At 40.6% G+C, this 26614-nt stretch overlaps 1 protein-coding gene across 8 annotated transcripts in view; it reads left to right on the top strand.

The window, feature by feature from the left end:
- ESRRG (estrogen related receptor gamma) overlaps positions 1-26614 on the top strand; it is a 540935-nt gene that overhangs the window by 470513 nt on the left and 43808 nt on the right. For all 8 annotated transcript variants that reach the window (XM_014580752.4, XM_075925198.2, XM_014580754.4 and 5 more), the window contains 2 exons: positions 1772-1882; positions 7801-7962. In XM_014580752.4, the coding sequence (XP_014436238.1) occupies positions 1772-1882; positions 7801-7962 (273 nt within the window). The remainder of the gene's footprint in view (positions 1-1771; positions 1883-7800; positions 7963-26614) is intronic.

Genomic DNA, 26614 nt, shown 5'->3' with positions numbered 1-26614 from the left:
AATGTAGGCATACCACATTGCAAATGAAGTCCGGGATTTGAGTTTCCCGGGCTTCATTTGCATAAGCGGGGAGCCGCCATTTTTAAAACCCCGCTGGTTCGAACCCCGTGCAGTGCAGCTAGTTCGAACTACCTAGTTCGGGCCCCGTATAGCCGCGCTGCACGGGGTTCGAACCAGCGGGGTTTTAAAAATGGCGGCTCCCCGCTTATGCAAATGAAGCCTGGGAAATTCAAATCCCGGGCTTCATTTGCAAGTGCGGTATGCCTACATTACCCTCCTAGTTTGAACTAGGAGGGTAGTGTAGACATACCCAGAGAGAGAAGGGGCGGAAGAAACGTAAGAAAGAGAAATGCTACAGAGCTGGCTGTGGGACTTTAACTCTTCATCAAAATATTTTTTTCCACCAAAATCCATTCAGTCTCTCTCCTCTTTGGTTGAAAAATGAGTGAGGGATCTAATCCTCTCTTGCCATTAGGTTGGGGATTTTTTTTTCACTAACACGTCCATAGGCAGCACACTGATCCTTGCTCTTCTAGCCCTGCCAGAGGTGCCCCCTTGACAGCAGGGGATCCCAACATCCCATGCTAAGAACAAAACTGGCCTTAGAGAAGAGGCTTTCAGAAACTCCTGTCATTTGTAGGTTTTCTGAGTTCAAGCCAGCTCTTAGAAAGATGAGGAAGGAAGGAGGCAGAGCAACAGTAGAAGATGATAATGGGAGGAAACATAGGCTAGAGAGGAAAAAAAATCAGATAATGAAAGTGTGCAATGGGGACATTATTACATGTTGAGTCTGTCAATAGTGAAATCTGCGTTATCAGAGAGGGAACAAATTTTGTGTTTGGTGCTGGTTTTCCTGTTGCCTTACTCACTTGCTGAGGTTTTTGCCTTAAAGGATGTGTTATTGCTGGGTTGTCCTTACACTCTTTGTGGCTGCCTGGAATCTGTCTGGATGAGTCAGAATGGAATAAAAATAATTTGTTGCTTTATGCCAGCCACTTTTTGCTAGAGCAACTCCAGCTTGTTTCAGGTAGTTCCGTTTATATAAATCCAGTGCCTAGACAGCTCAGGTAACATGAAAGCATTACTTAAGCAATCTATAAGGTAACAGCAGAATGCAAATGCTGATTTGTCTTCATTGATATCCAGATGAATGCAGGTCTCCGTACTTTGCAATCCCAACATAACCCCTACTGTTGAGTCATTTCAGAAGGATATTAAACCCTGTCTGTCCCCCTATAATACTTCAGAAGGTTACTTTCTACAGTTCCTGCAGTCATTTCACGAGGCTATGTTAATTAAATACTACTGCATTCAGGGTTAATTGTTTCTGAAGTTCTCGTTCTTCATGGCCCTTTGCTTCATAACAGTAGTCTAGTAAATCCATTGATGTTTTCAGCCACATATAGAAGTTGACTAAAGAGTTTTCAGCTCAAAATTCCCCCCACTGGGAGGAATTCTAGGCCAAATCCCAATCTCAGGAGCTGTTCCCATGTTACTAGCAAGATGTTGTGAAAGTAATGGAAATAATATAAAATTATCTTTCCCACAAGAAATTAGTCTAAACTTTTATCTTGTGTACATGAAAATATAAATAAGTTGCAAATGCTCAGAGTATTAATATCTTTTCTGTTGCTTTTCATGCTTGGTGTAAGAAAAGAAATGTACATTGACAATGCTATAGAAATTGCTCAGAGCACAAAGTAGAAGATTGTCATTGGAAATGCATGACAGCAGAAGTATTAATCAGTGCGTTTAATTTTTCCTATTTTAGGGGTCCGCCTAGACAGAGTACGTGGTGGTCGTCAGAAGTACAAGCGCAGAATAGATGCAGAGAATAGCCCATACCTGAACCCTCAGCTGGTTCAGCCAGCCAAAAAGCCATGTAAGTACATCAGAGGTATCAATTTTTTCTCTGCATTCAAAACTTCACTAACTCCTGGCCCCCTTTTAAGCTTTCATTGACTTCTGTAGGATAAGAATTTGTCCCTAAGAGGCTACAGTAAGCACTATCTGTTATCCAGTTAATGCAAGCATTTTAAAAAATCAGATTAGTTATGTTTGTCTTTTCTTGAACTGTCAGCTGAAGATTTTTCAGGTGGAATAATATTAATACAGGGTTTATGCAGTGCAAATTTTCATTTACAGGTTATATTTATTTTCATTGGTACATAAAATGGTTCATACTGTGATCATTAGTTCATTGGAGCTTCTAGTTTCAGATTTCACAAGAAAGTGATTTTTGTAGTTTTCGCTAACTAAATGAGTTTGACTGCTCAACCTCCCAATGAAAATACATTAGGAGGCTCATTAATTTATAGCTACAGCAGGTTAACACACTAGCTAAAATGAGATGGAAAAAAGGAATCTGCTACACTAATAACAAGCATAGGTTGGTAGTTCTGTCTCTGATACCCTTATGGACATTATGGCATTTTTTAAGTGCCTTGGGGGGTGGGGATAAAAAAGGAAGTGAGGGAGAAGAGAGCTAATCCTCCTGCTAAAATACAAGTTCCATCCTCTTTGCAGGTAACAAAAAATAGTTGGAGATTTTTCTCTGTAGCACATACAGACTCAAGCAGCAACTCTACTATTTCCATGAAGTAAATTTAATTGTTCTAGTCCAAGAGACTGCACAGTTAGCCTACAAAGGAATGAATTTCCTACTAAGTGCTGTGGACTCTTCCATATTCAGATCAGAATTCCCATACACAGCTGTCACTGTCAAGAAGATTGTTTTTTGCTATCAAAGCAGGGCAACCCTCACCCTCCTCCCCATTTAGGGACAAATAAAGGAAACATGGAAGTTTTGTGACTGTGACACTACTAAGTAGTATAGAAAACTGTCTATTTCAGATCATGTTCTCCAGTAGGGGACACTGCTGTGTGCAATACACAAGAGCATATGGGCATCTGTAAAGCAAATAAACAGTCTTTGAACTGTTAGCAAAAGGGCATTTTTAGCTATGTCAAAGGAAAAACAACCAGTTTTACATAAAATTAAGGCTTAAGTGAACATATGGCATAGTTTCCTTTTCCCTTTCCAAAAAACATTATGCTGATTATACCTTCAATTGTCCAATCTGGCATCTTTTACTCAGCCTGCATAAGCTGTTCCACCATTCTGTAAATACAATCTAGGGCTGCATTAAGCAGATTTTTCACATTATAATAAAAACTTTCTGATAATACAATAAAATGTAATAAACTCTAAGACTTAATTTCATTACAGGTTTAATTTAGCTGGATGCACAGATTGCCAGTTTTTCATTTATTTTACATTCCCATTGAGTTTAAATGTTGATAGCCTCCTAGCATATAAAAAATATCCCAGTCCTTTATATAAGCAGGGGTTAACAATATTTTACTGAAGCATATGAGAATACATGTGTAAACCTGAGATTACTGGGAAATAGTGTATTACAATACCTTTAAGAAGATATCCACAAATTTCTGTGAACTCCATTTCTCTGAAGTAAACTAACCTTTTAATCATTACTCATTATCTAAAGGTCTCTCTTAATTTTCTAGTTCACACAATTACAAACATTTTTGTCACATTTATAAAACTTAATTTTTGGATCCTGTCAGGTAAGTGTCAGGGAACAGTTGAATCAGTTTTATTGAGGAAGTAGTCTGGGAGATTTTTCTGGACCCTGACTGATAGTTTGTGCATAACAAAGGCACAGGAATGAAAATTGGGTCTATTGATTCTAATTAGGGAAACATTAAATAAGATTTACTTAGAAACGGTGCTCATGGCTATTCAATTTCCTGCGTGATGGGACTTTCTGGGAACATTCAGAATTTCCTTATGACTTATAAACCTTATAAACTTACTAAACCATGCTTTAGTACATGAAACCGTTTCCTCTGTAGTGAAATAAAGGGGATTAAGAGGTCTCTTTCTGCCCTTTTTTTTGCATTCCCTTATCTACAAAATCTAGTAGCCTACCTTGTTCTCTAGTTGTGTTGTCAGAATAATGAACGTATAGATATTGTGAAGCAGAAATGAAAATGTTCACTATTCCTGAATCGTCTGTAAGAAGCAAACATTTGATGAAGATCCTGTGTATAAAAAAGGGAGCTTTCCAGTCTGTTCCTTATGTAGTTTGTACTGAGAAAAACTGAATTTGTGAACATTTACCTTAGCAATTGAGAGCTCTTGTTTATTAATGTACTGTAGTTTTAAATGCATGGCTTACGTCCCCATTTTTATACATTTTAATATAAATGCTGGGTCCTTTACATATTTTTAACAAGTATTAAAACAAATACACTTTTAGTTACTTTGCTTTTTCACTGCATATGGATTTGTTGTTAAAATCTTGAGAAAATATGTTGCACTCTTTGAATTTTGGAAAGAATGATGTTTTCTATTAAGTTAAAACAAGCAAAAAATCGAAATAAAGTATCAGTGCATTAAAAAAAGTTGAATAACTATTTGCCGCAATTCATTAAAATTACCAATTAACATATTTAAATAAGATTAAAATTCCCTGCTAATCACTTTGATAATAATGGAAATATTGAAATAAATATTTAATTGACAGCTCTTACAGGTTATATAAAACATGAATCCATCCCCTTGTACTAAAACATGCTTGATAGAATGCTTTCCAGATGGGCCTTGTACTTTTTTTTTTTAATGAAGGGCTTATCACAACTTTACACCAAATTGTAATAAGGCAAATACACTAAAGAAAATAGATCAGAATCAAGGCAAATTGTGATGAGGCAAATACACAAAAGAGCAGTAAAGCATCAGAAATTAGAATCAAGAAGGGTATTTATGGAAAATCCGACATGAGCAGTTATCTTGGAACCAGTCCTGCTGTCACTATTCAAGTCAAACTCTCTTTTTCTTCAGGTATAGTTTTTCCTGTGAGGATAGTAGGGTCTATATCTGAGATTTGGAAGCAGGAAAAATATCAATTCCATCAGCATTCATGGCAATCTCAGTGAGTTAAGGGTGCTAGACACACTTCTCAGGATCGAACCCTGTATATGTCAAGCCACATGATTTTTTATCCCGAAGGACTGAAAGGATTAGTCTAAATCCCCTAAAGGGCTACTGTTTGGGCTCTAAGAACATATGCTTTATCTCTGGCTGATATATTGCAGGTATGCCACAAGATGTTCCTATCATTAAAAGGTAGGATACCTGGCTGCATATATTGGGAAAAGTACAGTAGATTTAAGGGTCCAATCCATCTCTTACTGACATCTGTCTATTAATTTCTGTGGAAGGTAGATCATGCTTCTAAAGAGGCAAAAAAGGTTTCTTTTTGCACCTCTAATTAAAGCCTTAATATACAGTATAATACAGACAGATTTGATTTATTTACTATTTATGTACAGTAGGATTGTTGGCTTCTTGCCCATGTAGTTTTCTTGCTGGTTTTTTACTGTTCATTCTAATATAACTGATTGCTCCATATAGATCACATGATTTAAACATGTGCATAATAAATATTCAATGAGTAAAAATGTTACAGATCTTAAAAATATGAAACAAATAAAATAGCATGTTGTGTATAAAAAAGTTTTCTAAGTAGGGTTTAATTCTGGCATCACTGACACCAGTTTTACATTGGTCTGTTTCCACTGATTTCAGTTGAGTTACTCCTGATTGTATCTGTAAGGGTATGTCTACACTAAAGTGCTATTTTGAATTAACTTAATTCGAAATAGTTAATTCGAAATAACGTATCTATACACAAAAACTATTTCGAAATAGTGGGTCTACACTGAGTGGACCCTGAACCGAAGTTAAGGCTGGCCGGAACCAGTGTGTGGGGCTGCTGCCTGAGGCTAACTGAGCTCCGTGCTTAAAGAGACCCTACCCCACCCCAGACAGACAGTTCTCAGGGTTCCTCACTTGCTTGTCTACCTCAGTGAGGGACAGCAAAGCAGTCCTGTCTTGTAGTGTCCCGAATGCTTGCAGTCGGGACACCACAGCACTCAGCCACATGGAGCCAGAGCTGCCCCTGGGCATGCTAGTGCATCTTGTGGGGTCGTTGCCATCAGCCCAGCTGCACTTGCTGCAGGCTGCCATGTGGAGGGTCCCTTGGGGGGCTTTCAGGATCCAGGAGGCCCTGAGGGAGAGCGTCCACTCTGAGGAGCCCTCGGAGCCTCCCCAGTCCTCCCCACCAGGGGCTCGTGCCCCATTCCTCCCTCACGTCCTTCCACTTATCCCTCCCTAGCCCCCCTTCCTGATGTCAAATAAAAGACACGTATGTTCAAAAATTGAAACTGGGTTTATTGAACAAAACTGGGGGGGATGAACCTCTGGGGAGACTTGGAAAAGGAGGTGGGAGAGGGGAAGAGAGAGTGTGGAAGAGGGAAGGGGGAAACCTGGGTCGAGGGAGCTGGAAGGGGGAAGCAAGGGGAGGAAGGAGGAAGAGAAGCTCAGGTATCAGGGTCGGGGGGCTCGCCAGACCAACTTGACTTTCATGCTAACCTGCTCCTGGGTTCGCATGCGGCCTTTGGTGGCCAGGCTTGCAGCTATCCTGCCATAGATGGCCAAGTTCCTCTGTCTAGTGCGGAGATAAATCCCCCCCAAACCTGAATAAGGTCCATGATCTCCACCCTGGACCAGGAAGGTACCCGCCTTCTCCAGCCTCTGTCAGGCTCCTGGGAGCTGGCAGACTGCTCCTGGGGAGCGGTGGAGGGCTGGCTACCAGTGGCTTGCTGGCTCATGTTTTGGGGCCACTGGGTCAGGGGCCCCAGTGGCCACTGCTGACTCTGGGCTGGCAGGCTTGGAGCTCGCACAGGCACTGCGGCCAGGGTCTACCCCTTTAATGGCTCCGGGGCTGGGGAAGAGGAGAGTAAGTTTTCCTGGTTGTGCCCAAAGTGGCCAACAGGGCTCCCTGGGAAGGGCTGGAGGCCCCCTGTTTCGAATTAAGTGTCTACACAGCACTTAATTTGAATAGCTATTTCGAATTTGGTGTTATTCCTCGTAGAATGAGGTTTACCAAATTCGAAATAAGGGCTTCACTATTTCAAATTTATTTCGGAATAGCGGTTTGCCTGTGGAGATGCTATTAAAGGTAATTAGAAATAACTGCTGTTATTTTGAATAAACTTTGTAGTGTAGACATACCCAAAATGAAAAGAATATCGGTTCATTCTGCTAAAATTACCAGAACCTAATTTCAGGTGAGATTCTGAGGTTCTGCATTTCACAGTAGCACAAATAGGCAGCAACCATTTAATTTCTGCAATACAAGCCTATGCGTCACAAATCTTAATATTATCATTTTAAAAGAGCAGGCTATAGATACTAAAACACAGTATCAGGTGATAGCTGCTCAGAAATTCTTGAGATTACATGTATTAGGACTGTTTGACTATGACATCTGAGATAAAATAATGGGAACAGACGTTTCAGATTTAAAGGTTTTAATGATTGGTTAATTGTCTGTGTTGTTTTTATTCAGGCAATATACAGCTCTCCTTAAAAACACTATATCCAAAACAATATAAAGAACAAGAAAAGTCTCAATTTGCAAAATGTAAAACTTACTTCAATATTTAAAAGTTTTGTCCATGACAATTTTTATTCTAAATGTTACGATGTAATAATTTGATTTGTGCATTCCAGTGCATAGTGTTTTACTTGTAATTTATGATCTGTAGGTTAATTTGCTGAAAACATTTATATGTGACCCAGTGAAGTTAAAAGAGTTTCCCTGGAGTGGATTTGATCAGTTTTTGAGCTAATATAAAATGTAATTTACCTGTTAGAAAAACAGAATGACACTATTGGTGATCTTGTAGCATTCTGGTCTATTTTTACAGATAACAAGATTGTCTCCCATTTGCTCGTTGCTGAACCAGAGAAGATCTATGCCATGCCCGACCCTACTGTTCCAGATAGTGACATCAAAGCGCTCACCACACTATGTGACCTGGCAGACAGAGAATTGGTGGTCATCATTGGATGGGCTAAACATATTCCAGGTAAGTAATAGAGAGAGATATACTGCCTGCCTGAAAATCAGCACACAGGTCTTTACATGACAGCGACAAAACTGAATTACAGCTTTATAAAGTTTTATATTTGAAGACTGTGGAGTCATTACAGGAATGTCGATTATAATATGTCCTGGTCAGGGCACAGTATTATTCCTACTATTAAATGGTACGAGTGGAGGTATAAGTTTTACAAAATATTCAATAAAGAATGTTTTCAACAGTTTTTTAATGAAAGAGGGCTAGATTTCAGATGCAGTGGAACGATATAGGGTACTAGTCAGAGATATATGTTCAAAGAATCTTAAAGTAGGTTCTTTATCCTGCTGAAACTCTATCCAAGGCTAGTTCCTCTGCACTAGGTTAGAGCAGCTTGAAGGCAGCACTGAGTGGTAAAAAACGTAACTAAAGATCAGTGTGAAATAGGGGAATTCTGGCCACTCTCCTTCTACCCTACTGTGCCAGGTGGGGAAGTGGCATAGCAACACCTACCTTAGCAGGCAGATCACCTTACAATGGGCTTGCAGTCTCCGAGCCTTGGTGTATGTTACAGTGTTATTTTGAAAGAATCCCCCTTAGAGCGAATTTATAAGCAGAGCAGCCACACTACCGAGCCCGTTATTTCGAAATCTGTACTCCTTGGGGAATAACACTAATTTTGAAAAAGTTATTTTGAAATAGTGGTAATGCTCCAGTGCTGCTATTTCAAAATAACTACTCCGCATAGTAAGTCGAGGTACTGCATCCACATTAACAGAGCCTGCCTCGGACTAATTTTGAGCTTCTCCATGGTGTGGATCAGCTAGTTCAAATGTGTTAAATTGAGAGTTATTTATTAAGTCAAATGTAGTTATTTTGAAACAATTTCCTAGTGTAGACATGCCATCAATACGGCACAGGTTATGCCATCAATACGGCACAAGGTAACCACTTTCTCAAGATTTCCTTGCTCTGTGTCAGATGGACTGGTGTCTGCATCACACAATAACATACTTTAATTAAAGCTAATTCACAATCTCTGCAGAGACGGACACTCCAAGCAGAACTCGTTAGTAGAAATAATCTCTCAGAGCAAAGGTTAGGGGACCTTCCAGGTCAGGTTCCTCTGAAGAATGTTTCCAGTGCAGTGTCTGAGACACTTGTAACGATTGTCCAGCCATGCCTGGTCCAGGGGACGAGGGTTTCCCTAGTCTTGCATGTGCCTTTCTTCTGGTCACCTGGAGAGATGGGTTCAGTATCCCTATGCTGACCTACTCTACAGCTGCTGCAAACTCACTTTGTGCTTCTCTATCCCTTAAAGTGGTATGCACCTTCCTCTATCAAGCCAGTCAATGCCTTTCCTCCCATCCCCACTTATTGTGCAGTGTGGTCATTCAGAGCATTAACAAACAAATATACACTCTCCAGGGCTATCTGTCTCTCACCTTTCATACACATATGAAAAACGTATAACATTCATCTTGGGCTGCTAGAAGTCTAACCAGAGGTATTTGTATATTTCAGTCAGCTAAGTGCCATATTGGAGCCTCAGAGGGCATGTCTAAACTACATCCCTCTTTCAAAAGAGGGATGTAAATTAGACAGATCAAAATTGCAAATGAAGCTGGGATTTGAATTTCCTGTGCTTCATTTGCATAATGGCAGCCATGCGTTCTTTCGAAAATGGGAATTTTGAATGTGAAACCACCATCTAGACTCAGTTCTTTCGAAAGAAAAACCCTTTTTGAAAGATCCTGTACTCCTCAAAAAATGAGGTTTACAAGATCTTTTGAAAAAGGCTTTTTCTTTCGAAAGAACCACATCTAGACGGTGGTTTCACTCTTGAAATACCCGTTTTCGAAAGTACGCGTGGCTGCCATTATGCAAATGAAGCACCGGAAATTCAAATCTCTGCTTCATTTGCAATTTCGACCTGTCTAATTTACAGCCCTCTTTCAAAAGAGGGATGTAGTCTAGACATAGCCAGAATGCCAACTATTCACAATGAGAACTGATATACTTTAACAACTGTGGCCAATAGAGCAATGTCCTTTTATATTTCATTTTACACAAGGGATCTCTGATTTACCTTAATGTGAATGAGTATCTAGGCAACTTTCTGTTAATCAAAGTTAAAAAAATAAATTATATTTCTAATACCATCAGAAATTGTAACCGTATTATAATATTAATAAACTGCATAGACTACATATTTACACACAGCAAGCCAGAATACAGGATCTCATCTATGCCTGGAGCAGCTGATATTAAACAGTGACATTTAAGTATGTTGCTGTGTTCCTAAAATTCTTTTGTTTTAAGCATTTCTCATGGTAGAGACTCAACATTTAAGTCTTCCTATGTGCGAAGAACAGAGGGACCCTTGTACTGCCTGGGGCTTCTGGTCCAAACTAAGTAAAGATTAATGTTATCATTATTATAATAGTAATAATAGTAATAATAATAATAATATGCTTCTAAAGCATAATTTTACTTCTGTAGGGAGATATCCTACAATTGGTGAAATATTTCATGTTCTGCCAGATGAAATGTAGTTGTTCAAAGTTTGTACCACAAATGGTTTATAAAAAAGCTTTAGAATCATGAGCAATGTTTTTCTGGTACAGTTAACTTATTTCTGTCTCCTTAAACTAGTTTGTCTTTATGCTTTGAATGCTACAGTAATTTCTTTAATCAAATTGATGGAAGTCCCTTTCCCAGCCCACACTGAAACCAATTTATTGGTCATGATACGCCAGCTATGTTGCTAACAGTCGTAACGAACTGTCAGGCAATATCGCAGTGAAGCTAATTTGAAGTCATTAGGTGTGCAGCGTTCAGGCAACAATTTGTTACAGTGGTTAGGAACACAGCTGACATTTCTGAATGGCTTTGTTCAGAGCAGTTCTAGATGAGCCCAAGCAAATTGTAAACTAATTTAAACATCACTCTGTATTATACTAGCTACTTTGTCTTACACTGGTTGCTAATAAAGCACCCAAAATTAAGTCAAAACTAGTTAAATAGGTGAATTTGAGCTTTATCTTTGGAAGATACCTACATCAGTCTAACTGAAATAGAGCAGTAGAGCTAGAAGGCAGTCACACACCACAGTGGACCTTTTATCAGTTTGATTTGTGAATATGTTGCATAGCTTTCTTCTGGAGTGTGGGATGTAGAGAGAGGGGAGAAAATGAGCAATCCTTTTTAAAAACCAATCACTGCCTGTAGTCAGCATGAAAAGCTATGGGACACTCTAAGCTGCTGGCATTATAAATTTAAGACCCACAATCTGAACTAGCTGAGGAAAACCTATATAGTAGGCCTGCTCTAGCTTATGGGACAAAGTCAGAACCACACCTGCTGGAGTAAAGCTGCAGTATCTAAGGCTATGTCTAGACTGCAGGCTTCTTTCGAAAGAGGCTCTTTCGAAAGCATCTTTTGAAAGAGCCTCTTTCGAAAGAGAGCATCTAGACTGCACGGAGAAATTTCGAAAAAGCGGCTTGCTTTTTCGAAAGAAAGCATCCAGTGAGTCTGGATGCTCTCTTTTGAAGAAGCCCTATTTACATTGAAGAACGCCTTCTTTCGAAAGAGGAACTTTCGAAAGAAGGCGTTCTTCCTCGTGAAATGAGGTTTACCGCCATCGAAAGAAAAGCCGCGTTCTTTCGAATTAATTTCGAAAGAACGCGGCTTGAGTCTGGACGCAGGGGAAGTTTTTTCGAAAAAAGGCTACTTTTTTCGAAAAAACCCCTGAGTCTGGACACAGCCTAAGGTTACTTGCTTGATCCCATTTGGGTTAAAAAAAACAACTAAATAGTAAACAAAGGCAATCCTTCCCTAAGCCTTCTGATAAGCCGAGGTCAGTGATAACATCTATGCCTGCTGCTTGACTTTAGATCACAAAAATCAAAATGAGGAAGGGCTTGACATGCTAAAGGGCAAATGTGATGAGCATGATCATAAGGTTTTCAGTTTGCTCTTGAATGATGGAGTGCTGCTGAACTTGGGCTGCCAAACCTTAGCTAACGATTGCCGTTGGCACAAAACAACTGTAAAGAAGCCTGCAGTGGTGCTGCCCTGCTGTTGCCTGTGCCAGCACATGTTATTCTAGGCAATGATACAGTGGAACTGGGAAAAGGGACAAGTCATAAAAGGAACAAAGAGCAATAAAGGCATGGATTGTGATACAGTCATAGTCAGCCAAATAAACCTTTGGTGTTAGTCCATTGAACACTCTGGTATTATATGGGAGTGAATTTTGCCCATTATGTGGGCCACACCAGATCTTTTTTACTGCAATAATTCCTTCAGGTGTAATATGATTAAAGGCCCTTTCATTTCAGTTGTATTAGAACCAATAAAAGACTTAGCTGTAATGCATTGTAATTCACTGGAAACCTTTTTATTTTTCAAGACAACTCTTATTGAGGAAGAAAATAACATTTTCTTACCTAATATAAAAGAGGATTCTTTCTTGAAGTTATCTCCAGAACATAACATGCTATGTACCTTTGATCTCTCTGAGCATGCTAAGCTCCACGGAGGACATATCCAAAATTTGCTTCAAAATCATTAGAACTTCTGAACAATAGGAAATATTCTCTAACGCTGCTTATTTTTTAACAAAAAGTGTACAGTTCTACAGCAGGAAATATTGCAAGAAAAATATATATGGAAAGGCTTTATCAGCAAATAGAATTAGCCTGCTCACGTTAATAAATCAAATAAATGGGAAGTGTGTTGTTATGAAACATGACCATGTCTTATCTGCAGAAGAAAAAGAGCACAATGGCATTAAGAAATGCTTGACTTTAGTTAAAGGAGCGTAAGGGCACAAGAACAGATGATGGTGCCCTAATAGCCCTTTTTAAGAATGACAGGGCCCCGCCATTAGCATCCTTTTATATCCTTGAAATTGCTCATGCCTCGCTTTTCTGGTTCCTATCTGCCTGACTCTTTTTTATTTCTCTTTCAATTTCGTCCGCGCTCGGATAAGCGCATGCTAACACAATATGATTGAGCTGTAAAATGGAATGCTGTCGCCTCTAATCTCTTTTATGTAGATATGGAGGTACTTCCACACTCCACTTCATTCTCTCTTTCTCTCTCTCTCCCCCCATTGTTGGCCTTTTTAGAATGGGTTGCCAAGTAATGGAGGCTCAGTCAAATATTAGAGCTAGGTTTCACAGGGTGTGATAAGAAGATTATCAGCCCAGCAGTCAGATCTATTGTTGTTCTTTCTGTCAGATTAAAATATTCCTATGTACTGTAACTTCGTTAGCAAAATACTGAAGGTGCTTAGGGAGACACTGAGGCTGCTTCATCTCCTGCCTGATGAGACAAAACCCACATTATCTGACCTATATAAATGGCCTAAATATATTTGTGGGGCTGGGCTAGACACTTTTTTTTACATAACAGACAGCTGTTTCACTCAATGATTTACTTGTAGTTGGGTCTTTCCCCTTTGCTTTGGGTTTCGGGGGTCGGAGAAGGGGACGGTATTTTGGGCATGCTGAATTAATTAAGCTCTTCTCCAGTAAGGATGGAATTCTGCTGATGTCTAGCCACAGTTTTAGAGTCACTTAGGCACAGTTTCTGTAATGTAACTGTCTCATTGACATTCAGCAAAAATGTGCAATGTTCTCTTATTGTAAGTGGAGGCAGGAAACATTAAGCTCTTAAAACTGTGCATAACAGGAAGCTAAAAGGGCAAAATGTTCTCTAAAAAAATTTGCATGCATGAAAAAACACCAGCCAGATCACAAAATTCAAGTTTTTGCACTTAAAATGAAAAATTTTGTTGAAATCACGATATCGGACTAATCTATCAAAATTAGCTAGATACTCAATTTCATAAGAAATGGCTTTCTTTCAAATGTGTTCATATTTTGCCCAGGAATTAATACTGTCCTGGTATTTTAAAAGGGTACTACATGAGGGTATGGTTTTTGACAGAGCAAATCCAAGAATGTTTTGGGTGTTTTAGTGCTAATGTTAATGTTTTATGAAAAGCTATTTTGTTCCAGCACACTCTTTGTAGAGGACAATATTTAAGCTTTCCTTTCCAAAAAACTCTCTGGGGTGTAGTTTTATAGTCTAAAACTGAATAGGAATATGATTCGCTATAGAGTTGTCATTTTTAAACTGTACTTTACTCATCATCTGCTCCAGAAAAGCCACTTCTGTGATAAAAGTGTGGGTAAAAGCGTAAAGAAGATGTAGGAAATAAGCATTTTTAAGTGTTCTAGCTATGTGCATATGTAGGTGGAAGGTGTGCATGTGTGTGTATGTATTAATGCACATAATCTTATATCCTATGTGTATGCTAAAGTATGCAAGTATATTATGTATACTGTGTAATATAAAGTTTACATGAAAACCTGTTGAACTTCCATGCTAGTTCACAAGAGATGGAGTATCCAAGCTTCTGTGCACATGCAGATGTAACTCCATTTAGACCCAAAAGACTTTGGAGACAGGCTGGGAAAATTACATGGGGCTGCATGTATGCACTTCACCTCCCATCCCTCAAGTAGCATACCTTACAGCAGGGGTAGGCAATAATTTTTGACGGGGGGCCATTCCAAGAAATTAGAAAGTGGTCGAGGGCTGCACTCTTCCATGATATTAATGGAGGAAATGTGGGTCTGGGATGGAGGTTGGGTGCAGAAGGGAGCTTGGAGGAAGGGATTGGGGTGCAGGAGGGAGATGGGATCAGGGATGGAGTTTGGATGAAGGAGGTGGTTTTGACCTAGGGCACAGGAGTGCAGAGGTTTGGGATGTGACCTAAGGTAGGAGGGGATAGTGATCTAGGGCAGATGATTGGGGTGCCAGATCTGGGAGGGTTATGGGTGCAGGAAGGGGGCAGAGGGTTTGGATATGCTGCGTGGGGGGTGAGACAGTTGGGGAAGGGAAGGGCTGGGGTGCTAGAGGCAGGCTCTGGCCAGGAGACTTACAAGCCAGCAGCCAAACCAACCTGCCTGCTTGCAAAGCTAAAGGTTTTCAGAGCTTAAAATGTTCCCCAGCCAGCCTGCCCGCCCAGCCATGTGCTTGTGTGAATAACTGAGCCAAGAAGAGGGGGTCATGTTTCTTCTTGGCTGCCTGTTACAGGCAGCTCCCATTGGCTAATGGGATTGTGCTGGGGGCTGGGGCAACTCCTAAAATTTTCTCTCCTCCCCTCTGGGATTACAGTTTTGAAATAGAAATAGGGTTCAGCAGCCGCTTTCATGAGCAGTGTGCGAAGCAAGCAGGGGAGCCTGCCTGGGGCTCACCACTGCCTTCGGGGGCCAGATCTGGTGGCTTGGTAGGCCGTATCCAGTGTGGGGGCCATATTTTGCCCAGGCGTGCCTTACAGCCTTACCATTGTCTTTACTTCAGTCTCTCTGCAGCACTTTGGCCACTGGGTATGTATAATCACATATCCATTGGCCAGCCTCCCAGTGCACCCCATAGTCCTCTTTGTATAGGCCTTTGTGGAGTTGATACAGACATCAGCTCTGTTGTATGGAGGACATAGAGAGCCCCACTCTGCACCCACTCCATGCCCTCCATTCCCAAGCAATAGAAACATGTGGTTTGGTTCCACAGCCTATTATAATCCAAGCTGAATTCAGGGCCATTTCAGGAAGCACTTGTAATTTTGATGCTGCACAGCAGTCCTCAGATCATGGAATCTGTCCCTGTCCCTTCAGAGACCGGTGGAAATGCTAATGTGGTGGTTACTGTTCAGGCTACATCAGTGGTCCCCAACCTGTGGTGGTGGCCGGGCGCCAGGGGGCGTGGCCGTTCGCCCGCCGGGCGCCAGGGGGCGGGGACGGGGGCGGGGCCCCCCATAGCCGCGTGCCCCCCCATAGCTGCGCCCGGGGCTGGCGCCCCCCCTCCACCAAGCGCCCGGGGCCGGCGCCCCCTCCCCTCCAAGCTCCATGCACCCGGGGCCGGCGCCCCCCCCCCCTCCTCCAAGCGGCTGGGGCCGGGGCCGGCGCCCCCCGCCCCAAGCGCCACGCGCCCGGGGCTAGGGCAGCCCCGAGCACGTGGCGGGCGCACACGAATGCCCCCGCGGGCGCCATGGCGCCCACGGGCACCGTGTTGGGGACCACGGGGCTACATGGTAAGGAGCATAAGCTGCTTCATGCTGCCTCACTACTCTGTAGTGATAATAATTGGAGCCACCTGGGGAATTGGGACAACTTGCCCTTTACCGCTGCACAGTCTTGGACACTTTACAAGTTCCCCTTGTCTCCTGTTCATCTGGAAAGCACTGTCCACACTACCTTTAACCTCTTCCACAAATATGCCAGTAGATGACCTGTTCCCCTATAGTATTTTACCTCTCCCTACCCAATCTACACTTTGAATGGAACAGGAATCATGGAAGAAGGTTAGTGTCTGGTTTGTATAGTCAGGGTGCATCTACACTGCACTGTAACTTGAAATAAAATATGGAATTTGAGCTACACAATTTGCGTATCTTATTTCAATGCTATTTCAAAATAACGTATTTCATCATTTGGCACCATCTACATAGCACCGGATTTTGAAATAAAGTGCCATTGCAAAATGTCCCTTATGCCTCATAGAATCAGATAACAAGCTTGCTGTGAAGACGCGGGATAGCTATTTCGGTATATTCCAGTATCCTGAAATAGCATTGCAGTGGAGACATAGTCTCAAGGATCCAAGTCAAACAGCTTCTTTTGAGCCCCATGTCCTTGATCCACATCTCCCTGAATTTCACCCTATCAGAGAGTTCCACTGTAACAATTATAGCCACTTGTGGAAATAAATGTATATGAATATGTGCTGATATTATGCATTCATGGGTGCACCTAACAGTGTTTCTCTTAACAACTTTGATGACACTAAATGGCAGATTGGAACCTTGGAGCCTTGGGGTATGTCTAGACTGCATCCCTCTGTCAGCAGAGGGATGCAGATTAGGCAGGTCGACATTGCAAATGAAGCGGGGATTTAAATATCCCGTGCCTAATTTGCATAAAAATGGCCGCCATTTTTGCCATCTTAGCACTTTGTCTGCAAAAAGTGGCAGTCTAGAGGGGGATCTGTGAAGAAAGAAAGCCTTTTTCGACAGATCCCTTATGCCTCCTGCAAGGAGGTTTACAGGATCTGTTGAAAAAGACTTTCTTTCTCGACAGATCCCCCTCTAGACTGCCGCTTTTGTCTGACAAAGTGCTGAGTCAGCAAAAACGGTGGCCATTTTTATGCAAATTAAGCACGGGATATTTAAATCCCTGCTTCATTTGCAATGTCGACCTGCCTAATCTGCATCCCTCTGCCAACAGAGGGATGCAGTCTAGACATACCCTTAGTGTGGGTGAACTTCTGGCTTTTGCCTCTGTTTTAAGCACCATGCTGAGTAGCCCTGTTCCAACACAATGCCAGCTGCACATCTACAGTCCTTTGGTACGTAATCGTCACTAACACTGGTGGAACAGAACTAGTGTCATTAAACTGGGGTCGCACTTTAGAAGTGCCCCTAAGATAGCTCAGGCCCCTAAGTGGTTCTGTACAAAAAAAATTGTTATTAGTCACACACGTGTTTACCAAAGCACCCAGTGTTTTCAAATAAAAATGAGGAAGTTGTATGAGATGTTTATTTTAAAAGTATTTGGAATATTCTTTTGAGATCTTTCAATCTGGCACAGAAATCTTGAGGGGTCTGCTCCCACTCCTCCTGAAGTCAATGACAAAACTTTGGTTGACTTTGACGGGACCAGGAGCAGACTCAGTGTAATAACAGATACACACAATATTAGCAGGCCTGCTATTCGGGAACAATTGGTTCCAGGTAAGGATGAGGCACCCTAGAAAGGGGAGGGGGGAATGTAAAGAAGTTTGGGCTGCTGGTGTTCTGTATCAGGCCTTCAGTTTCTGATATTATCAGTTCTGACATCTGACTAGCATTAAATTAGCAGAAAAGAAAATATTGCACACCCAGGCATGTATTCATCGCAAGTCTGTAAGTTATGCTCAAATATAAAATATAGGCTTCCAAGGAGCTTGATATAAAATTAGCCAGTGAAATTCATACAAGTGACTCCTGCTGCTTTTGGTTTTAACATCCATTCACTGTCCACTGAAAGACCAGTGTAAAAAATAGTTCAGTTGATCAGGTCAGAAAAGAACTTTCAACCCACCACATATTTATTATGTACTCTTCATTTAAACAAACCCTTTAAAATGCATAAATCCTTCAGTAAAATCAGTTTCCTTCAGAATCCTTTTCAAACCAACCCTTCCCCCCAACACATGCACAGTCTGGTGGTTGCACTTTTTTTCTCAGTGTCCCCCTTTATCTGCCTCAACCAATCTCTAAATGAATGCATGTCTATCACAGCCTTAGCTTTGACACTCTGGATATATTGATTAATAGTTGCCCTAAGCTCCTTTTAGCAAATCAAATTTTCACTTTTAGCAAGGATTTCGCCTCTGATTTATTCAGCAAAGTGAAATGCACTAAATTGGCTTTGACATTCAGGGAAAATGGCTGAAAAACAAAGAGAAGACGAAAGAGATATAAATTGTGTGGCAGCTGGAGACTTCAAGCATAAAAGAGACAGTTTCTATAGAATATCACAGACTAATCTGAAAACATATGCATTGAAAAAGGAAGTGGAAATTGTTTTCTTTAAAACTGGATATATTGCAGACTTGGAGAACAAGTTCTACATAGCAAATTGCAAGATTTCCATCCAGTATTCATCACTTTTTCAGCATGCTACAAATGTATTGTCCTATTTTATAGCTATTGATAATAATTGCATTAAATAGAAGATATGAAAGTTTCCAAATAATTTTATAACTAAGATATTTTTTGAAAATATTTTGCTGCCAATACGAGCTGTTCACTCCTGTGACACTTTAAAAATAATAAATGGTTAATGAAATAACAAGCGAACACTAAAGAGAGCAATCCCAACAGTATTTCTTTAAAAAGACACAGACATTATTTGGCTCTTAAATGCCAGAATATAAAAGATTTAGGGATATCTTTGTATTCATAATTTTCGTAACAAAATCTGAACATGTATGTTTCCTTGAGTGACATAGGAACTGATTTATACAGCCTGCTTCCTTATTAGATAAAAGTTGAATAACTGAGTTGCCCATTGGATTGTACATGATTTCATTTTTCATATTTAAAAGGATTTGAAGTCTTGGGAGACAGAGATGAGCGGGGAAATTGAACAAAACATAATCCCACTATATTAACATGTTGGGTTTCAAATTTCTGCTGAACATTTTAGGTCTTTGAGATCAGCAGTAGAATAGATTTTAAATTTAAAAGAAGAATATAGGAATAGTTTATATTTGTTTAAGAAAATCCAATAGTTAAAATGAGACATTCTAGAGGAAAATATATATTCATGTTTATACAGTTAATTTAAAACACGCTCAGGTACTGTGTTATGGCATAGTTTAACTGAAGTCATTTGAGCTATGCCATTTACTTCATTTGGGGATTGACTCACTTCAGTAGTCCCTATGCCATTGAAAGCTGCCAGCACCTTTGAAGAGCTGACCCTAAACCAGGTAGTTCCGCTTATGGGACCATAGTATTCACATTAGTACCGATTATTTGTGTGACTGAGGATTTAGTAGCTTAGATCCATGCTCACTGTAGGGGTCTGACTTAATTTTCATTTTTCCTAGCCATCACAGAATTAACCTTATTGCTAGAATAGAGTCTAAGTGTATCGTTGGATCCTATTTCCTTTTTATTTTACTACACTCTTCATTTTTTCTTCTCTGTAAGAAAACTAATCTGGTATCTGCAGTACTCGCTGACCTCAGAATTGACCTGAGATTCAAGCAGCAGTGGAATTTACAAATGGGAGAGCATCTGGAGTGCCACACATGAGATGCCAGGGCATGCTAGGCATTTACTGGCATATTATTTTCTTAAAATCATGCTGTTTCCCCCATAATTTAGTGCAATTTCCAACCATTTTAAATGACTGCTAATTAGGAGAGTGCTATAAAATACCAATTTAAATTGCTGAAATAATCTTTTAGGGTGCTTCATTTTCCAAACAACTTGGATTGTATAGTAAATATACAAGGGAGGCCAATTCTTTCTATGCTGAGAAAATGAGAAATACTCCACTGAAGGCAAGAAATTTACTTGCTCTAAAACAGGCTAAAATCTGTGGGCCCAATCCAACAATCCTACCTCAGATGAGTAAATATTATTTACACAAGTTGGGAGGGTTGCACTATTGGACTTTTTTAGTTGTGGACAATAAATATCACTTTTGGCTGTCTTCCTTTCCCTGCTCGTATACAGCTATTGGAATCAGATTCACAGAGGATATAAAGGGCTTCCAAACACAGAAAGATTTTTAGATGATTGAAAAAGCCTAATACTGTCCCTGATTATTTATTTTCCATAAGGGCACATGTGCTGTATGTTCAGACTTGGGCATCAAAATGATCAACTCTCATGCTGGATATGTAGTGGTAAAATTTAAATCAACCTATTCTGTAATATATTGCAACTCCTCTGTCTAAAACCAAGCAGGTTACAGTTAATCACCTAGCTTTGCCCCTAACAAAAGTGTATTTGCTTTATATGGGTGGGAAAGAGGAGGCTAGCTTTACAGCCATGTGGAGTTGGCACTGTAAATCCAGGATGGGTGAAAGAGCCAGTTGCTCAGATTAGATTTAGGGCAGACAGGTTTACACCTGTATGACTAGGTCAGCAGCACAGCCTGGTCTAGTTTCTTGAAGTTATCTGAGCCTAGTTAAATACTGTAATTCAAAGGGTGCTTCATTCCAACAGCATCTACTTTCTCTCTGGATGAGGTAGGCTTCACACCTGCTTAACCTACATTAGAATAGGATTAATTACCTGAATTGCAAGGCCCCCTTTACTAGTCAGCACGTTTCTGGCAAGGCACATGGTGACCTGGGCATAGATATGGGGGGGGGGGGGAGTAAAAAAAAAGAGCATCTGGGTGCTAATGGCAAGACTTGGACCAAGCTGATCAACAGAGTCAGCAGTTTTTAAAAATCAGTCAGATGTAATCTCCTTTTGCATCAGCTGGATCGCACAAGAGCATTGTAAATTTATGTTTTCAGTGCTAATAGTAAGCTTCTTTTTGAACAGTGCTTGATATATGTATATAAAAAAGAGAATATTAGCCTTACATGTTGGGTCCTAAATGCTCATTTATTTAATTACCTAAAATGAACCCTTACTGGGCAGTGGCTATTAAGCTTGTGTCCCTTGATATTTTTAATTCACTCTCTCCGGGATTAAAAAACAAATCTGGAATTAATTGCCCACAGTAGTTTAAGAGAAGGTGTTTTATTTTACTTTAAAAAAAACCCTATAGACCTTACCTTGTTATCTGAAAATGTTGACTATGCACAACATGTCCTTTAACATTGCATAGCACTCCCGAGAGATTTTTCTCCCTAAACTTCCGACACTTTATTGTAGCCAGACACAAGAGGAATTTCTTAATTTAATCATCAATCTGTGCTACTCATTAAAGGAATCATCCTAAAAGCAGCTGACAGCCCTCAGCTCTCACTGACTTGAGAGGGTGGATAGGTTACTCAGCACCTTGCGGCAGCATTCAGCACCTTGTAGGATCGAGCCCTCCTTATGTAAGGTGTTGAGTTCTTTTACTTCCAATTGGCTATATTGAGGGTCAAGATTACTCAGCAAGCACATGCACAGAGGTCCCTGGCAAGGGGGGAAAGGAAGGAGGGTGTGAATCTGCACTCCTGGAAGGGGCAGAGCCGGGGGAACTATCAAGGTTCACACTTCAGATGTCTCTTTAGTAAAGGTAAGACTTTCATTGACTTCAGTGGGGTTTGGCTCAGACCCTAAAGATGTGTCATAATCTGCTTTGCAGGCCTCAAAGCTTTATTATTTTGGTTGGGTTAGGCAGAGGGATGGGAGGCTTATTGCAGTTCCCTCCGGTTATGCTGGAGAAAGGACTGGAGACACTGGTTGTGTTTTAATTAGGCTACAACTTTATTCTTGAATATCTAGGAATGCCAAGCAGATAAATTTGCACAGTACAGATAATTCTGTAATCATTGGCATATATTGGAAGGGGCTGCTGCGAGCCCTCCCTCTTACCCATCCTGAGTCCCTAGCCAACCAGCTGCTGAGACCTTGCGACCCACTTCCTCAATAAGATTTTTTGGGGGGAGGCTTTACCAGAGAGGGGTAATACCAGAGAGGGGTAATGGCTTGTAATATCAGTCATGAGAGCTGTGACCTCCCTATTTCCATCCCTTTAAGATTGTCTCCTTTAAGTCATTTACCAATTCATTTTTTCTGATCACTATATCCAGGCCCTACAAAGAATCTGCACTGGACATCCACCCCGCACTTCCATAATGAATTGCCTCATAGTCTAATTTCCCCTTTAGGTTTCTCCCTCATTAAGCCATCAACCAACTGCTAGGAAGGGGGAAAGCACCTCTTGCTCTGCCAATGAATGAAACATTCTTTCCCAGTCTTCTGAGGACTACCTAATGCCCACAGCAGATGAGAATGAAATGTGGTATTTTAGCTGCTTCCATGGGTGAAAGTGTAGCTGTTGCTCTGCCCCTTCCAGGTAAAAAGGCAGGCTTTTGTATACAGACATGGGCATAGACAGTCCCTTCTCTCTGCCTGTGGTTTGGGGGATGGGTCAGCCTCTGCAGGCCAGCCTCTCCAACTTTCCTCCATTGCAGGTAATTCTTTAGCTCTCTAGCCCTAAAGGGACAACACACTTTCTCCAACAAGCCAGAGAGAGGGCCCACCAAGTGTGATGAGATCATTAACAAGGAAAAGAGAGAGTCCTGCTGTGGAGAATTAGAATCACTTACTGTAAGGCGGAATAAGAATCTGTTCTTAACTAAAAACGTATTTCAGTCCTTACAGAAATACCAGCACGTGGCCTGCATTTTAGTGTGTCAGTAGTGGAACTTACTCCTTAGCTGATTATGTTATCAATACACTGCAGGGGAAAATCTATAGGAAGACGGTACTTATGATTTGGGAGGGTTTAAAAACAGTACATTATACTCTTTTGAAACTGGTCCTTTGTCTTCTGCCCATAGGTTCAGATTCCAACTGGTCAAAAGACTTTCCCAAACTATCTTCCCATAATGTCTGTATTCTAATAACTTCACCTGCAACTTTCTGCTTTTGGACTTGTGATGCAAAAATCTCCTGGGATTCCCTTAATTAAAACTGCTACTTTCTTCTGGGTTTTCTTATTCTAGCTAGATGGATATTTTTGAGGGTTTTTTAAGATGATAGAAGTCACAGTATGTCTTAGGCTGGTATGCCTACTGGTCCATTAATGCAGCTGTACTGTTCTGAGGTTTATACTTCTTGTTACATCCATACTTGGCTTGTTATCCTCTTATCAAGCTCTCTGCATCCCTTTGTTTATTTGAGGAGACAGGAAGACTGTGTGAAGGCTGCTTAGTCAGGGATATCAGCGTTGTTGGCAGGGGAGTGATTGCCAGTTGAAAAACAAGGCATTATTGCTCATTTTTTCCCTCTTATTAGTTTGATTACATTTGCAAATCAAATCAATCCATCAGACATGATCAGGCCTCGTCCGCATTTTAAGGAATAGTAATCTCCGTCTAATAAGATGCAAATGTGTCACATCGGTAAGTAACCAATAAATCATCGTCTTGTCTTTGGCAATCATTAAATATCAGAACCAACAGTCAATTTTTAGTATTTTCAATTTGCGATATGCCGCTGGAATATAAAGATAGATGGACGTAATTACACAAACCAAACACTATTTCAGTTCATTCCAGACAGCAAATTTAGTGGAAGGTATAACTGGCTTGTCATCACACTACATTATTCCTCGCGGTTCATGCAAAGTTCACAGACAAGCTTCAAATGGACATTGCTCTTTTTACTTCCCCTAACAACATCCCCACCACTATGACCAAACTTCAAAAAATAACTGAAACATTGGAGGGCATTTTTTCTACGGGTACCTAAAGATGCATGGAAAAAACTTGACACTTTTTTCCAATACAGGCCCATCATGCATACGCAAAACAGCAGTCTAAAAAGTTTTCTAAATTTTTCATCTGCTCCTTCTACTTTCTCCCTTTCCTTTTTTTGATGATTGAAATAAGGTTTTTTTAATTTTACCCCAATTAGAAAAAAAATAACTTTCAGATTTCCTACATAGAGCTTTTTTAACCGTTTTTGTTGATCAGGTTATATGACGTATACTTTTTTTTACATAACTCTCCTGCACAAGTTATCTAGTATCTGGCTGAATGCAATAAAGATGGACTGCAAATGTGAAAGAGTTTTCAGTTAAAGAGTAACCTGATTTTTTCTATTTGAATGAGTGGAAATTCAAATTCTTCTTCCTTTTTAATTGATTTGGAAAATTGATTGCCTCGTGTGAATCCTGTGGATTAATTGATATGTGTATTGTCTTACTTGTAGTGTGTTGCTTTCCATTAATGGCTCTATTTGTATACAAAGGTTTGGATAGTTTTCAAAAGGGGAAAAAGAAATAGACTGATATCTGCATACCATTGGAATCAATGCCAAAACTACCATTGACATCCAGAAGGTAGAGGTTGCTCCTCATAGTGTATAATATATGCATAGTATATTTCATTAAGTGAATCTACATTTGTTGAAAATATATTGTATCGGGGATGTAAAATTAATTTTCATTATATGTGAAGACATGCTGCATAATTCAATATAGCCAAGATATATACATCTGTATCTACAAGGATGCTCCCTCATGGACTGAACAAAATACCACAGCCCACTCCTTTATATTCACAGATATTGTTTTATGAGTTTGTAGAATGAAAACCCCTAAAACTGTAGTCCTTTCTTAGTTAAAACTCCCAGTGCAACCACTAACAGTTTTGTCTGAGTAAGAACTAGAGTACTGGGTCCATTGGCTACTTCTATTATTGTGATAGGATGGAAGGGGCAAGATTCTACAAAAAAAAAAAAACTGGCTTTCTACTAAGCTTTAAGTGGCTGTGCAGAAATCAGAAAAGAGGATTTTGGAGGCTTGCATCGTCTTATGTAGGTTTCCACTGCACCAAAGCCGGACACAAGACTTAATTGTATCTGACCTTAAGAGACTTCACTATGGTATCTTGATAGAGAAATATATGCCACAGTTTGACCTTCTGTTGCTGAACTCTGTCAAGCGAATGCCAGGGCTCTTTTGCCATTATGTCTATTTCAGTTCTTCTCCTTCCTCCCCCTGCCCTCATCCCCTTCTTCCCCCACACCCTTAGTCGAGGTGAACCTCATACACTGTGGAGTAACTGAGTAGAGCACAAGTTCGAAAGATTCTCCAGAAGCTGAAGTAAGAGTAATATTTTTCACAGCAGCATTTTGGTTTGATTTTATACATAAACTAACACATTTACTGGGTGTTGTGTTGGTCCTTAAGGAGGGGCTCAGGGCAGGGAGCTGAGGACATAGGTATTCAGGAGTCAGGGTTGGGGAAGAGGAGGGGCTCAGGGCAGGGGACTCTGGGAGCAGTGGATAGGAAGGACGAGGGGGCCAGAGCTTTCCCTCACCTTAAGATTTGTATCAGGGGTGCTTGCTCTTTCCTTTCCTGTCCCTGTCAGGGAGCGAGAATAAAGCGCACAGCTTTTCTGTCCCCTGCGTTCTCCAAAGAGAGTAAGGAATGCAGCAAACTGTACACTTTTGCCTGTTCGTGAAGAAGAGGAACAGCCAGCAGTGTCCCTGTCCGAATCTGGAGGTGTGGGGGAGCTTCAGCCCCTCCCATGCTCTCCCTAACGTGTGCTTGGGGAGAGGGGTGGGTTGTAAGCTTGGAGTTGGGGCAGTCCCAGACAGGGAAGGGGCACCTCCAACAGCCCCTTTCACTTGCCTGGTGATTGTCTCTTTTCACTATGTTTTTATGAGCAGCAACCCCATTCCAAGCACATCCCATTTTCCTGGCACAACCAAACCCTGGCCTTGCTTCAGGTTATAATAAGAGGAAGCTGTACTGAGTTTGGTGGTCCTAGCTCTTATCTTTTAGGAGATCTTGAACAAACAGACAGACAAACTCTCTCAAATATATTGTAGATTAAGTGTAAATTAGACGAGAAGCTTCTTTGTGGGAAGACTCTCTACTTGCTTTTGGATTTGCATCATTTGAGTCTCTTTGCTGACAGTTGTCTGGTGAAAGAGAGGTGAGAGGGTGGGAGGCTGACTTTACAAACATTAACATGTGAAATGCTGCCTGATCGACACACAATTCATTTTTGGCATGAAAATGAATGCCAGGTCTTGTTCTTTTTTCTGGCAAAAAGAGGTGTATGAATGAGATTTAGAATATTGCAAAGTAATGTTAGTTAGCTGTATCTACATGCCAAATATTTAGACAACGTGAATTTAGACAGCATCAATATATAAACAATTCTTGCTGCTTTGAAAAATATAAAACATTAACATTTATAGGCCAGTTTTTAATCTCACTTAATATTGGTGTGAACCTGGAATAATTCCACTGATATGAAGGGATTACTCCATTTTTAAACTGGTATAACAGAGATAGATTCAGGCCTGAACAGGTTCTAAACAAGTAGTCTGCCCTAATACATTCCTGGTACTCTTTTTCTAAAGATTGATATACAGTAAAACTCCAATAATCCGGCA

The sequence above is a fragment of the Pelodiscus sinensis genome, chromosome 3 (assembly GCF_052426305.1).
Source record: "Pelodiscus sinensis isolate ZL-2025 chromosome 3, ASM5242630v1, whole genome shotgun sequence".
NCBI lineage: Eukaryota > Metazoa > Chordata > Testudines > Trionychidae > Pelodiscus > Pelodiscus sinensis.
Note: the sequence above shows the minus strand (reverse complement) of the source record. Positions and strands in the feature narration are given on the sequence as shown.